This window comes from Pongo pygmaeus, chromosome 3 (genome assembly GCF_028885625.2).
Source record: "Pongo pygmaeus isolate AG05252 chromosome 3, NHGRI_mPonPyg2-v2.0_pri, whole genome shotgun sequence".
In the NCBI taxonomy this organism is placed as follows: Eukaryota; Metazoa; Chordata; class Mammalia; order Primates; family Hominidae; genus Pongo; species Pongo pygmaeus.
In genome coordinates this window covers 119061064-119077386 of record NC_072376.2, presented here as the reverse complement: position 1 = coordinate 119077386, position 16323 = coordinate 119061064, and the positions used below count along the sequence as shown (strand labels likewise).

Genomic DNA, 16323 nt, shown 5'->3' with positions numbered 1-16323 from the left:
TGCATCTCTCTCTCACTTCCTCATTTTATGTCTCTCACTCCCTCTCTCCTTTTATACCCTGCTCTTCTCTACTCTTTTCTTGGCTTTTCCCCTTCGCCAGCAGATTGGCTGTTACAATGCTTTCTGTGAGTTTAGCTCATGTTCTCAGGATCCCGTTTTCTACCTCAAGTAGCTAAATTAAACACTTTTCTCAGACAGTATCCTTCCTAAGAGAAATTTGGCAGCCAGCTGTTAAAAGATAATACTTTTTTTTATCCCTACTACATTATATTTAGCCAAGTCGGTGAAAATGTAATTTTTCAGATTGTTCTTTCACCTTGATTCAAAAAATCAATCTTTCAACATCATCTAATAATAAATTATTCTGCTATAAGACCTCTAAATTGACTCAAATCTAAAACCTGCATTAGACTTATGAAAAATTATCAAAAAATTTTCAATTTTACTGGAACTTTTAATCATGTTCGTGAATTCTGAACTTTATTTTTTAAACAGTCAGCTGTTGCATTCAGAAAATGATTTAAACTGTAACTTTGGAGTCGGGCGGGGGGGTGGTTGAAAAACTAAGAGCTTATGCTTGCTGTGTTCTATAAGGAACATAGGAAAGAAAGTTTGGCTTTGTTCTTCTTCAAACAATCTCCCACACAATTAATATGTGTTTATGTAGATGGTTGAAGAATGTCCGTTTACAGTTTAAGGAAGAAAAATTTAAAAACTCTGGCTCAAAAATCACTTCTTAGGAAACAGGCTGCTACTGCCACCTGGGGGAGATTCTTTCCACTTCATTCAAGAAACCCAATGTGTTTATCAGATGAAGGAAGGCAGTTCATGCTTTCCTTGTCACAGCTACACACGAAGAAGACTTTAACTCTCTGCCCATGAAGTCATAAAGCACTCCAGATGTCTCCAAGTTTCTTTCACCCAAAAGTACATATTTCATCGACTTTTTGAGAAATACAAGAGAAGATGAATCAGACTATAACCGTACTACTAAAAGCACCAAGAAAGTATTTTGGATCAGTATGGGTAATATACTAAGAAGTAGAAAAATAAAATTTGAGTTTTCAGTGAGAAAATAAAACTCAAGTTTTTAAGAAAAAATGTATTTGACTTCAAGTTATATTTAATTTTACTCCTTTCCTTAAATATACTATCATTAATTGATATGAAAGCTACATGTGCTGATATAATCATTCCAGTGGTTTCATAAATTAGGATAAAATAATACATTTTATTATATGAATATAGCAAAAAGAATTATCTTAAAAAATTTGAAAAGTATTATGAACTAAATACTGATGTGAAGCCATGATCTAATTGCAGATCATGAAAAAATTGTAATCATTGCTAAAGAATGTCTAATTTCTGTTTAATACCCATATTGCATTTCTTTCTGCTATAAATAAGTTGTTACCTATAAGAAATGCACAAAATAAAAAAATACTAAAAATAGAATATTTCCGTACCTATTAAAATTACAAGTCTGTCAAGTGTCATAAAAAAGTCAGTGCTGATTAGGGGAAGACAACTAATCATTTATAAAGAGGCTGTCTGGTAATAAATTAACTAAATAAAATACATACGGTGTCAGTCCCAGAGTGGTACAATAACGCTATCAGAAGGTGAAAGCTCATATGAAAGAACAACTGTGCCAGAGTGAGAGACGTCTTTATGGAGAAAGCATTTTCAAGACTGGAAAAGGTAAGTGAAATATAGCAAATGGATTGAGATTGCATAATTAATTTTCTAAAAACATTACACCCTGATTTAGGAGTAAAAAGAAATTGACTGCATCTCACTGCAGTTGACACCACTGAATGAGCTGGGAGAGCTGGTGTGAACTGGAGGGACCCGCAAAATGAGTGTCTTTTTATGGAGGTATGAAGCTCCTTCAAGTTGTTCACATTAGCGTGTGGGTATAATGGAGTGAGGGGCATTAAAGGACAAGAAGGACCTGCAGTACTTAAAACTGTGTAATAAAGCTACAAGATCTAAGCAAAAATAATAAATACGCAATATTAAAATGTCTTTATTTCTGAATCAGTAGCGTGGGCAGTTTTAGCAATTGGCAAGTAACTCTGCTTATAAATCTAGTGAAAATGATTAATGACCTTAAAATGCTATGGGGGATCATGCTGTGTACAAAGGATCGGCCACTGTACAGGTATTGTACATGGAATAGATTCTCCCAAGATTCTCCCCCCTTCTAACTGAGCTGCCCAATATGTTAGGCTTTACTTTCTTTATTAAAGAGCCAACACTTACACTAATGGACCATAGAAATGATTTATTAATTATTTTATAACAGAAATTACAAGTAGTTTGTATTTTCACCAATGTTCCCTGGTTGTAAAAAAAAAAAAAATTTGGTAAGCAGAAACAGAAGTCTTCTTTAACATTATTCATATTTCATAGGAAAGAAGCATCCAGGAAATCAGGAAGGATGATTTTTTGCAGACACCACTTGTGTATTCAGGCAGTGGGTCGGGAAGTGGGAAGATGGGGGATGTTGTTAGAAAGCAAGAAGAGTTATTTCTTCTACTGTTCTATTCTTACTTCTCCAATAGTGAATAACTTTTAAATACTACTGCTAGCTTTGCCCCTGAGCTCTGGAACTTCAACACCTTTTCCTAAACCAACTCACCTACCACATTGATGAATTAACATATTTCTCCTAAACATGGTTTATATGATCTTCATGTAATTTGGGATTTTTTTCCCTCGTTTTCTGCAATTACTGTTTCCTAAATCCTTCCTTATCTGTATTTGACTTCTCTCTCCCTTCTCATTGTAAACTACTGATATTATTTCCACATTCCCTTCTATCGCTGGGGCATCTCCACTTTAGTGGAGCAGTCCTCCTCCATGCTTTAGTCACTACGAATGAAGGGAAAACAAATCTAAAATCGTACTTGGAGTGCAACCAGGCCAGGTAAGAAACCTTACATTGGGGGAATGTAGAAGCCTAATTATGTGTGCTATGCCTTTGTTTTCCTACAGCCATGACAGACCCCAACAAGATGACCATCAACTTGGCCCTCTTTGGCATGACTCAGAGTGGAAAAAGTTCTGCTGGAAACATTCTGCTGGGAAGCACAGACTTTCACAGCAGATTTGCTCCCTGTTCTGTGACCACATGTTGTAGCCTGGGCCGCAGTTGTCACCTCCACAGCTTCATGCGTCGAGGTGGGCTAGAGGTAGCCCTGCAGGTCCAGGTGTTGGACACTCCAAGTTATCCACACAGCAGGCTGAGCAAGAAGTATGTGAAACAGGAAGTCAAAGAGGCTCTGGCACATCATTTCGGGCAAGGGGGTCTCCACCTTGCACTCCTGGTTCAGAGAGCAGATGTGCCTTTCTGTGGGCAGGAAGTAACTGACCCAGTCCAGATGATCCAGGTAATACTAAGATGCAATTACACTAATGCCATTATTACTTCTTGGAGGACATTATCCTAATAGTATAATAATAATAATATCATTTACCATGAACTGGTAAAAATAATAATTTATACAACTAAGTGTTGGTCACCTAGGAATAGTCAGTAAAATTATTTGATTTTCCCGAGTCATTTTTATGACTTTCTTCAGAGGAACCCAATCAGTCATTTTACAATTGGTTTGTAGAGAAAAAAATTGAGATATTAAACCTCAGAGGTTAGCCAAGCCTCAAACTCCTAGAACAAAAAACCCAAATAGGTTTGTAACATGTTGTCCCTGGACTGTCTGCATCAGAATCAACTGGGCTGTTTGTTAAAGAAGATTGATCCAAAACATACTGAAACAGAATCTCAGGAGTGGAGCCTGCATATTTGTATTTTCATAATTTTCCATGTATTTCTCAAAAACAGTCAGGTCTTAGAACCGCTGAACTTAAACACTGATTTGCATCCATTCAGCATCAAAGGGACAATCTCTTATAGTTCACCAAGAAACGGGTGCTCATTCACTGACTTGGTCATTGAACACTCTATTGAGCATCTAAACAGTGCTTAATTACTGGTAAATGAGACACGAGCCCTTCCTTCAGAAAGTTTACAGTCTAGAAGAGGAAAATTAGATAAACAAACCAGAAAAAGCAATGCATTAAGTGCCAAAGTAGTATAATGAATAAGAGGGGGTTTCATAAGACTTAAGTCATAGTGAACATTCAAGGGAGAGTTATGCATTATTCATAGGAAAACAATTAGGAACTTCAAATTCTTTGCTTGCCTTATCAGCTGTAGCATAAGTGACTGCTCCATTCTAGCCAAAAGGAGACCACAGGGACCTCAGGTTGAGCATAAATAACACATGCCACCTTTCCCTGGTGGTCTATTCCAATTTGTTTGCTTGTTCGTTCATTATAGGTCACTAAGTTGGAGGCTTATTCACAGTCTCCAACTGTGAATAAGGAGAGGAGCTGGATAAGAGGCCTGGACATGACCACAGCTAGGAGACAGAGGGAGTTGGGAGTTTGTGTGTGTTTGTGTGTGTGTGTACGTGTGTGTACGTATATATGATGTGTGGACTATTACTAACAATAGTCCACACAGCCCTGTGTATACTATTACTAACAATAGTCCACACAGCCCTGTGTAGATTATTACTAACAATTCCTGGAAACTATTCATTGAGCTGCTCTATTCTATTCAATCTGTTGATTCTTCAGTCTGGTTCAATCTAAATTTAGCTGCCGGACTTCACTAGTATTACTCAAGAGCCTCAGTGAGTCACTGAGCTCAGAGATACCAGGTCTACTAGAAGCTCCACAGTTAAACTTTATACAGAATGGTGAACAGATCTTCTCTGTTCAAGAAGAACTTGTAAAAATGCTACCCTTCTTTTGGTTCAGTCTCAGCTCATACTGACATAGGCCCTGTTACAGCCCAGAAAGATAGTTACTTTGTTTTAATGAAGATTTTTTTTCCTTTAACTAGAAAAAATACTTCTACATGACAGATATACGCATTGTTTTTCAGTAACTGTGCATGTTTCTAAAAATGAAAAAAAAACCCAGCCATATATATAAACACAAGAAACTAGCGGAAAAATCAGGGTGACAAGAGCATAAAAAATGCTCATCATGTAACTCCTGAAAAACCAAGGACCTGCTATACAAAAGTAAAGAAGAATAGAAGATGATTGCAATCAAGAAACAATATGAGATCTAAGAAAGCCCACAAGCCTCCTCCAAATTATGAAAAGCCTGTATTTCAAGCAATGTTTCTGGTAGAAATCAAGTGGTGGGAAGCCTGCATCCATGACATCAGTATAATGTTTAGACAGTTCTTAAAAATTCATTTAAAGCTATTATTAAACATTTAGATGAGGCTATAGATGGATATAATTCAGTAAATGCAGTAAACACATAAACAACTCTTTTTCAAAAGCTACCCTGACTCTTTCCATACGTCTCAATATTTCCCTACCATGAACCTATGCTGAGCCCAAAAGGTTATTTTAAATGACATACATTTTGAAAATAGGTTTTACTAGTTTTAGGATATAGGACAATAATGTCATCTGTGAGGCTTTTTTATGTATGCGAACTCAATTCATACATGTCTTTGGTCTTTTAAAACAATATTTGGCATATAGCCTTCTCTTACAGCTGCCTTCCAAATCAGTGTGCAATTCAGGAATTGAAGGCAGCAAGGAGATGAGCTAGGGCAAAGCTCAGATCTCAAATATTTCTTTCTGAAATAAATAACTTCTGTCTCCCAAGAAAATCAGCAGCCAAGGTTTAATAATCTTGAGTGGCCTATGATCCCTGGGAGCACTGCAGACCTATTCCGGGGTTCTGCTACGGTCTTTGGTTGATGGTCACTTAAGCACAGGCTGGCTGTTTATGATCTTCCTGAAGGTTCCTCAGATGCTGGTGGCAGCCATCTGTATGTGCTCACAGATTGGAAGCAGTTGCAGAGTGTCTGAATATTCAACAGGACCAGCAGCTGTTAGGAAGGAGCAAGAAGCTGTTAGGTCCTCAGGTTCCAGGCACACTGTGGATTTCTTTTTCTTCCTGGCTGATGCAAAATGGAGTATGGAGTATCTGCCTTCTTTCTTTTACCCCTTTGCAGGGGCACTGACTAGTGCTGTAGAAGGAGTCTACCAAGCCAGAGTCAGAGAAGTAACTTCTTTCCCATGCCTCCCTGTTGTCTCTTTAAATATCTTCCCCAATTTGTACTCTAATATTTTGCTGAGGAGTTATGTGCTATTGGCTGTGACAATGGAAATATTTTCCCCAAATGATCACTTTTTCTTTTTGTTAGGCCTTTATTAATTTACAGTAAAATGAAAGAGATATTAGTGAGTCATGTCCCCAAAATCAAGAAATAGAAGGAAGAATTTATTCAAATATTATCTGGAATCTCATTTGAATGTTTATAAACCCACAAATAATGAATCAGAGAAGATATAATATAGTCACCTCAAGGAAAGAGCTGGCATACAGCCAAGCTGCACTAGGAATTGTGCCTAGGTGTTGCCTATGGTCCATTTCCCCCCCCACTATTATGGTATTCTGTATTATTACTGTGTACAAGCAAGTTTCAAGCATGTACTTTTATTTCGTAATCAACAACCGAACTGTTGATGTTGCAGACGAATGTGTTTACAAAAAGCTCGGAAAAGCTAATTCAGAGCCTGAAAATACTAAATGAAGACTATGAGCTTAGTTGTTAGAATTTAGTTAAAAAAACAAGCCTAATTACTTTATAGGTGTATGACTATAAATGTTACTAAAACTTTCTTGGTTTCAATTCCTTACTTGTAATGTGGAGATAATTTTATGTATGTTAAGAGTTCTGAGCATTATATTTAATAAATACATCATGCTCAGCATTGTGCCTACTTACAGCAGGTCACAGAAAATGGTAAAGTATTACTAGTATTGTTGTTTTTATTGTTATGATCACTACCGAGATTGTGAATGAGTACTCATTCAAATGAACTACTAGATATGGGCAAGCTAGCATAGAGATTAAGAGATGGGTTCTAAAGTATTCAAGTCTTAGCTACTTATTTGCTTTGTGATCTGGGGCAAGTAACTTCTCTAAACTTCATTGGTAAATTGAGAAAGACAGTAGTGTCTACTTCATTGGGTTACTTGTGGGATTAATGCCCTTTTAACAGTAAATGATATAGCTTAGGCACAGGCACGTGGCTAGTACACAGCAAATAGCTCTGGCCATTATTATTTTATTGTTAGTATTTGTCTTATCCTAAAATTATGAAATAGTGTTTTTTAGGTTTATCCTGGTAGACTTACGAAGAAAATAAGAGTAAAACCAAATTTACGTGGCCCTGACTTCTAACCATAAGAAGTAAGTTTTTTTATTAATTTAGAAAAAAACTCTGGAAAAATCTTCACTGGCTTAGTATGGTTAAATTGAAAAGCCCCAATTTAGTGGGAAAGATGGGGGACCTTGGTTCCAGGTCCAAGCCTGTCAATAATCAGCCATATGACTTTGGCCAAGTCATTTAACACCACAAGTCCTCAATACCCTCATCTGTAAAATGAGGCAGTTTATACAGATGATCTCTGAGGTCGAATATTCTCTGGATCTGGCCTAACGAGAAATTATCATTCAGCTTTGGCTCTCTGAAAAGGAAAATGTAATGTTTTAATTGGGGTGAGAGTAAGGGAATAGCATAAAGTATATAAAAAAGGTCCTGATTGTCCTCTTGTTCCGTGATAATTTTTTTCTCAGTTGATGTAATAGTTGGCTTTTTTTTTGTTTGTTTCCCCCTAAAAAGTCCAGATGCTATGATTTCATCAACCACAAACAAATGGGGCAGGGCTGGTGAGGTCCTGGGAAAATGAACATAATTCCTGGATAACAAAGTTTATATCCTAACCAGTAGTCCCAAAAGGACTAAATGGACTCATACCCACTAGCACTCAAACCAAACAATTCATGATTGATTGTAAAATTTTCATCTAGCTTAGTACTATATTTAAATTATTAACACCAGATAACTTACATTAACTTATCTTGCTTTTGGATTTTTATGTGAGGTATCAATCAACTGTAATTATTCTTTCTCTGGGTCCATAGAGAACATGTTTGGCCACTAACATGATGACTATTCAGCAAGCAACACTACTTTCAAATATTCAACTATTTTCTGGCCAAAATCGACTTAAAGATTTTAAGCTAAATCAACCGTTCTCTTCTGTTTTTGGCAGTAATTCAAAAGTGCAATTTCTCTCACAGTTTAAGATATGAGCATCCTTTCATAAATAATTATAAATATGTAAAAACTTCCTAGTGGCTGAACACATGGACTTTTAAGTGGCATGGCACTTACAAATCTATTATCCTTAGGTGCTTTAACTCATTTTCTCTGAATGAGATTGTGGTTTAAAGTATGGGAAATGTCTGGTGGAGACCAAAAGGGAACATGTTAATGTTACAATACAGAAAAACAGGAACAAAAGAAATGCTATGAAAGTTAAACCATTTACTTCATTAAGTACTAACCTAGAAAGAAAATAATTCTGTGTTATGATATATAACTCAAGAAAGGACTGTTTGTGCCAAATAGTTTATTTAGCATGCACTTTTATTGTAGCAATACTGTATTTCAAAAATATTTAAGGAGGCAAATACCTTATCCATTAAGTCACTGGGGCTCAAAAATATTTAATAACAAGTATGATCTACACATCAGCCAATACATATCTAAGGGTAAGTTTAGGATGGCTCTCAAGGAGTTAAGAGCAGTAGCTATTTAATAATTTGTATGAAAATATTTTGATATTTGACAATCAGTATGACCATATTCATAGCGTACTTGGCTCTAAATTTGATAATCTTTCAGAGATAAGAGTGATCAAAGATCAATAGCTGTACTTGTTTAGAAATAAAATCTCAATGCTGTACAATCTCAATCATGCTTGATTACATTAATTACCTTGTTAATTCCTACGTATTTTTTAAGAATCTGGTCACTGCATCATCACATGCAAGACACTTTGTCTGATCTTTCCTTTTTACCCTTACTTCCCACCTCCACCCCAAAATGGGCAAAATGATCACCTTTATAATGCTAACATAATTTCTAGTACACTTGCAATTGAAACAAATTCAAAGTATTTCTTTCCTGTCTGTCTCCCTTCCCAAGTTAATTTAGTACATAAAAATCTCCACTAACTGTAAACAGAATATGTCTGTCTTGTTCCACACCTGTCCCTACCATGTAGAACATGCCTAGAACAAAGTAGACCCTCAATAAATATTTGCAGAAGGAATAAATCATCTAAAATGCTTTATAAAATTCAGATTCCAGGCTCCAGCCCTAATGGTTCTGATGCATTTTTAGAAAGCCTCCCAGGTGATTCTGATGCAAATGATCCAGGGATCGCTGTATTCCCAGAGCCCAGATCTAGTATACTTAGTACTTTATTAATTTTTTTAGTCACTTGCATTAGTTTGCTAGGGCTGCTGTAACAAAGTACCACAATCTGGGTGGCATAAATAGCAGGTATTTACTGTCTTTCAGTTCTGGAGGCTAGAAGTCTGAAATCAAGGTGTTGTAAGGGTTGGCTCCTTCTGATAGCTGTGAGAGAAGATCTGTTCCAGGCTTCTTTCTTTGGCTTGTAAAATGGCTATCTTCACGTACGCATGGCACTCTCCCGGGACTTGCGTCTTTGCCCGAATTTCCCTTTTTTATAAGGACACCAATCATACTAGACAGGGACTCACCCTAATGACCTTAGCTTAAAGAATTATATTTGCAATGACCCTATTTCCAAGTAAGATCACATCCAGAAGAACTGGGGATCAGAATTTCAACACATGAGTTTGGCGGAGGATGCAATTCAACCCATAACATCACTGCTCATTTACTTTGCAACTCTGTGACTCCTCTTCCAGCAGAGACCTGTTAACAATATATTGAATATACGACAAACTCTAAAGAGGTCTGCTAATTTTGCTATGTTACCATTAGGCAAAATGGGATGTTGACATTATATGGATACTAATTTTTTAAAAATTTATTTTTTAAAGTTTAGAATCTATTACAGTAATTATTCCCTAATATACTGATCGTGAAACTTTAAGCAGGGTATTTTTAGAAGGAATAGAAATATGCAGTTATTCTATGGTGGGTGTACATAGAAAAATTTTGAACACATATGAAGAAAAAGTTTGGGCCTATTCCTTGAAAAAGTCCCTCTGAATAGAAAATAGTCCAGACTACAGGCAAATTCATGATGATAAACTGCAAAAAAAAAAAAAAAAAAAAAAAAAAAAAAAAAAAAAAAAGAAGCTTTACAAAGATTAATTATACTTCAAAACCAAACCCTCAAAAGAAATAAATAGAACCCTAAGCCTTCTATTTGAGATGATAATGAGGGTCTAAATTCCAAATTAATTTAACAGATGTTTACTGAGAGTTTACAATGTGCTAAAAGCTTTGATTGATATGGAAAGACATGAATCTTGCCTTCAAAGAGTTCACTATGAAGTTGTAAAAATTGATGTATAAATAAATGAATCTGATAAAAGCCAGACTGTATCAGTTGTAATTGGTGACCATGATTGTGATGTTTCTAATTTTAAATGTTTTGTCCTGTAGTTCTCACGAGTATTTTCATGTTAGATTTACCTATCCAGATTCCTTCCTTCCTTACTCCTGCTTGCCTTCCTTCCTTCCTTTCTCTTTTCTTCCTTTTCTGTTTTCTTATTTCTTTCTTTTCAATTTTTCAATATTATAAATTCTAATCCTGTATTTTTTAGGTACATTGAAAATGATTTCCCAGACTGTCTTTCAATATTTTCAATAATTTTTTAAAACCAGAGTTTGTATTACTATATATAACTCAAAGTCTTTATAAGTCAGTTTGCCAATATCATAATGGAGATAATAATAGTATCTCCCACAAAGAATTGCATTAAGCTTCAAAAGAGGTAACGCATGTAAAGTACTTAGCATAATATCTGGCACTAAATGTTAGTTTTTCTCCCTTCTTTCTTTCTTCTGAGTATTAGAGGTCTTGGGTGTTTCTTATTATGTTTATTCCTAGGCATTTTGTATTTTTCTTGCTATAAACTGGTAGTAGCTTTGGAAATATTTTGGTAATAGGAGTGTTCAGAATGGAGGTAATGTTATTTTGTTGTCACATTGTGATTTCATGTAACTTTAGAAATATCCCAAAAAGTTCAAGCGTTATTTCTAGATGCCTTTTATATTACATGAACAATTTGCCACATGCTGTTACTTCTGCTTTATATCAGCTTATATTCACTAATCAAACAAGAATTTATTACATAACCAACTTCCACATTACTAAAAAAAGGAATGCCAGTCTTCAATGTTTTTCAACCACATTAGAGGAAGTCATCAGATAAATTGGGTTCCATTCTAAGTATGCGAAGTCAGGAAGATGAGACTCGCAGTTATAATATTTTGTGGTTTGTCCAAATCGCCAAATGTATTTTTATCTTAGCTTTTCCATTACATGTCACCTGATTAATCAATAGATTCTTAACAGATTATGTAATTTTATATCTTTAGTAGATGCTTTTAATGATAATGATAACACATTTCTACAAAAAGTAAAAGATAAAACAATTCCCTTCACTAAGGTCCTCTGACTTAAATTCAGTGGCTTTAATGGAGTCAGGTAGTCAGACAAGTATAAATGATTACTGAATGTTGAAAAATCTATGCAGCAATGATAATATGCAGTTTTGAGGTTCTGTATATATCAATTATCATAGTAAAATAAAAGAGAGAATTTAATTCTCTGTTTAATCCTGCCTTTTTCAGAAAGTCAAGCCTTTTCCCTCCATTTACTTACAATACTTGACCTTGTCTTCATTTCCTATATTGTATATCAGCTTTCAGAAACATAATAATATGGATCTGCTGGCTATCTATATTGGACCGTAATAAATCCTTCACTCATTTTTGAGGAATATAGTTCAAGTTCAATAGTTATCTAACTTCTCTCTTTCAGGAACTTCTTGGACGTGCTTGGATGAATTACACAGCCATTCTTTTTACCCATGCAGAAAAAATAGAAGAGGCTGGGCTTACTGAAGATAAATATTTACATGAGGCCTCTGATACCCTGATAACACTGCTAAATTCTATTCAGCACAAATATGTTTTCCAGTACAAAAAAGGAAAATCACTCAATGAACAAAGAAGGAAAATCTTAGAAAGAATCATGGAATTTATAAAAGAGAATTGTTACCAAGTTCTTACCTTTAAATAAAATTTAGGTGAAAGGAAAGGAGCATTGGGTATTGGAGTCAGAAACCTAGCTACAAAGAATGCCTTTATTGACATGAATGTGGACCATAAGTATTCTGATATGCTGCTGGTGAGAGTGTACCTTGATATAACCACTTTGGAAAACTAGAAGTTAAAAAGAACATCAATGATTCAAGATTTCTAATGCAAATCCCATGACATAGCAATTACACTCCTAAGTGTATATCCAACATAAATGTGTACATTTGTGTACTAGAAGACATGTATGCACAATAATGTTCATGGAACTACTATTCAAAAGCTAAACATACAGACTATTCAAATGTCTATTAATATTAGAATGGTTAAGTAAATTGTGGTATGTTCCCACAGTGGGATATTAGAATAAGTAATTAGAATTAGCAAGCTCAACTATATGTAACGATACCAATGAATTGCCCAAACATAATGTTGAAAAATAAGCCAGACTTTTATAAAAGAGTACATACTCCATGATTCCATGTGCAGAAAGTTCAAAAACAGTAAAACAAATGTAATCTAAACTACTCTGATGGTAGAAGTGCTGGAAATTGGGAGAGTGGTTAACCTTGGGGAGGGGATTGTGAGTGAAAGGTTACACTTGGTGTGGCTTCTGAGATTCTGGTCATGTTCTTTTGTTCTCTTGTTTTGGAGCCTGGTTTCACAGGATTTGTTCACTTTGTGAAAATGCAACAACAAACACTTGTGATTTATAAACTACTTGTATATGCTATATTTAAATAAAAGTTAAAAATAATTAGTTATTATCCATTAAAAAAGGAACTAGCTCCACTGCTTACTTGATGCCAGAAAAGAAAAATTGTTTAAACTTGTCAGAGTCTGTTTCCTTCTTTGGAATATCTACTCATAGTTATCGTGATGATTAAATGCCATGGTACATGGTAGTTGCTTAAAATATGTTAATTTTCTTTTCCACTTCCTTGTAACCTGTGGTTTCTATTTCAGTTTGGAAACATTTGGTAAAAACTCAGAGCAAGCCCTTTAGCAAAAATGAGTATAACAATTGTGATAATTGACTATGAATAAAGCCTTCACTAAAGACCTTCTACCTTTGAAGGTTGGCCACTATGGTTTAGTGGAGAGCTTCAGGATGGTCCCAATGGTAGCAGTGAAAATTGAAGGAAAATAATTCCAATCAGTCATAAGAGTGAAGTCCACCAGCAAGTCAAAAGTAGATCACTTTCATAAATATTTGTATATGAACTTCATAATTTATAAAATTTTTTCACAAAGATAGTTCTCAATTTACAGTTTGTTCTTATAAGCTAATTTATAAGGTTTTTTTTTTTTCGTGTACAATATACTGGATTTGGATTTTCCATTAGAAACAGGATTACAGCCAGTGGTTATTCTCCCAGAGTAGTCTTCAAAAGCCTACTTTAATGCACAATATTATGTGAACTCCAGTACACGTTTGAATTTGTGCTAGATTTATAAAATGTTTCTATAGGAAAGCATAATACAGATTCCAACTTAAAACAACATCTCACTTATTTCTTTGCATGACCTCTTTCTCCTATGCTGTGGGCCCTGGACTGAGAAGTGGGAGACTCAACAATGGGGCAGAGTTTGGAAGTGCAGTGAGAACTGACACTTGCCCCACGGGTTGGTGGTGCTTGGGACAGAGAAAGAGACTTGATGCTAAGAAGTTGAAACAATGGTGACTGGTGGAGAAAAGGAGGATGGAAAAGAATTCAGGTGTTAAGTTCTTCATATGCTTCATTTATGTGTTGTCAGTTAACTTTTCTAGAAAACAAAAACTAGTTAGTTTCAGGAAATATATATGGTGCAGAACATTAAGGATTTAAGCTCTGTGAGGCTGGCCTGATATTGATGATGAATAGAGAGGTGCTTTTGGTCAAAGAAGATTTCTGTGATATTCTTCCCTGAATTATTTATTTTTATATTTGCAAATACAGTATCACCCCTTATCTGTGATTTCACTTTCTGTGGTTTCGGTTACCTGTGGTCAATTGCAATCTGGAAATATTATATACAATAAGGTTTCTTAAGAGAGATACCACATTCACATAACTTTTATTACAGTATATTGTTGTAATTGTTCTAGTTTATTTTTAGTTATTCTTGTCAATCTCCTACTGTGTCTAATTTACAAAATAAACTTTATCACAAGAATGTACATATAGGAAAACATAGTATGTTTAGGGCTCAGTACTCTCCTTGGCTTCAGGCGTCCATTAGGGCCTTGGAACATATTCCCTTTGGATAAGGTGTTCCTACTGTGTATGCATGTGTGTATATACACACACATACATTTTCACATAAATACTTAAATGTGGTAGTATTACATACTTTATTTTCTTTTAGCAGTCTTATGTGGCTTTTTTGCTTTGCCTTTACCTCTCTCCTCTTCTCCATGCAAATCTGCCCATTACAGATAACTGATGCCAACCAAAAGCCTGGTGTCCACTGTTTCTATTTTTCTTCATGTCCAGATAATCACCCACACACAGCACATATAAACACATAAAAATATACAGGGCTTTTCAACTTAAAAACAAGTTTTTGTATTACACTCTTCATAATATATTTTTGTTTCACTTTAACACTGTTGTAGGACTTTCTCCTCGTTTCAGCTAAAAACTGGGTTCTTGTCACACGACCAAGAAAGATTAGGCTCATGGACACATAGAAGGGTGAGAAAAACGGAATTTATTGGGTGAAAAATGAAAAAAACCTCAGCAAAGTGAGAGGGGTTCCTGTTAATGGGCCCCCATCTCACCAACTGAATCCCAGGTTGCCACCCAGTAACAGGAGAGGCTAGGCTCCTCCTCTCTGCAAACAACAAGAACTTCCCGCGGCTCCACCTTGTCCTCTCTGTGTGCAGGCCAGTTGGAGATTCTCCGGGAGCCCTTTTTACTTGGCTGTCTCAACACCACCTCATTTAAATTTTTCCAAACCTAAAATATAGCCCAAATTCATTCTTTTTAAAGGCTGCAAAACATTTCACGGTGTTTATGTAACAATTTATGCAACTGCTCCTCTGTTGATGAGCTTTCCAGTTTTCTGTCACCCAAAGCAATGCTCAAGGAACTATTCTTGTACATATATTTTTAGTTAATACTATTTTTTCTGTAAGTTATATTCCGAAGAGTGAGATTTCTGGGTCAAAGTATATATACATTTAATATATCTTAACAGATTCTTTGCAAAAATATTGTGATAAACTTGATTTCCAACAATGTGAGTTGTCTTCTCCCCATCAATAGGTGTTATCATCTTGAACACCTATTGCTAACATGTTGAATAAATGTAAAACCACAGCCCACTGTTACTTTATTTGAATTTCCCAATTGGAACGATTTTATGTATTTGGAACATTTTTATGTAAGCATTTTGGTAATTTAGACTTAGTCTTTTATGAATTGGCTCTTCACATCCTTTGTCCTTTTGTCATTTTTTTTTTCTATTGGATTACTTTTTGCTTGGCAAATGGAAGAGCTCTATGTATGTTACGGACATTAACCCTCTGTCTGTCCTCTGAGTAACAATTGCTTTTTCAAATCTATTATTTGTCCTTTAACTTTGTATGGTAAGTTTTGCCAAACTAAATTTGTGAAATTTTTTATAGTCATATATTTCTGTGTACATGATATAGCTGGGGTTTTAGTTTTACTTTCTTTCAGATGAGTAACCAGTTGTATTTGTTCTATTTATTAATTCATCCTTTTACTACTTAAATGGTAGGTAGGTAGCTAGATATAGAGATTGAAATGTATATCCTGGATCTATTTCTGGATTTATCCTGCATTCTAAATCCTATTCTGTTACCTATTTATATTGTTCTCAATACCAGTGATTTAATTATAATAATTTTATATCATTCCTTGATATCTAGGAGGTCAAATTTGTTTTCTTTTTTCAAAATATTTTCTGGTTATACTCAGGCATTCATTCATACATGTTCTTAGATTGTTTTTCCTAAATTAAAAAAAATTATTGTGTGTGTGTGTGTGTGTGTGTGTGTGTGTGTGTGTGTGTGTATGGTAAATGACACCCCATGATATTAAATCATCCTTTACTAGGACACAGAATATTACATTATGTTTATTATTTT

General features: G+C 35.1%; 1 protein-coding gene across 1 annotated transcript; it reads left to right on the top strand.

Annotated features, from left to right (window-relative positions):
• Positions 1–1598: 1598 nt before the first annotated feature.
• GIMD1 (GIMAP family P-loop NTPase domain containing 1) lies at positions 1599–13002 on the top strand. Its single transcript, XM_054484096.2, has 3 exons — positions 1599–1701; positions 3001–3395; positions 11947–13002. Exons 1-3 carry the CDS (start codon positions 1635–1637, stop codon positions 12205–12207), a joined length of 723 nt encoding a protein of 240 aa, XP_054340071.1. The 5' UTR covers positions 1599–1634; the 3' UTR covers positions 12208–13002.
• The last annotated feature ends 3321 nt before the right edge of the window (positions 13003–16323 follow it).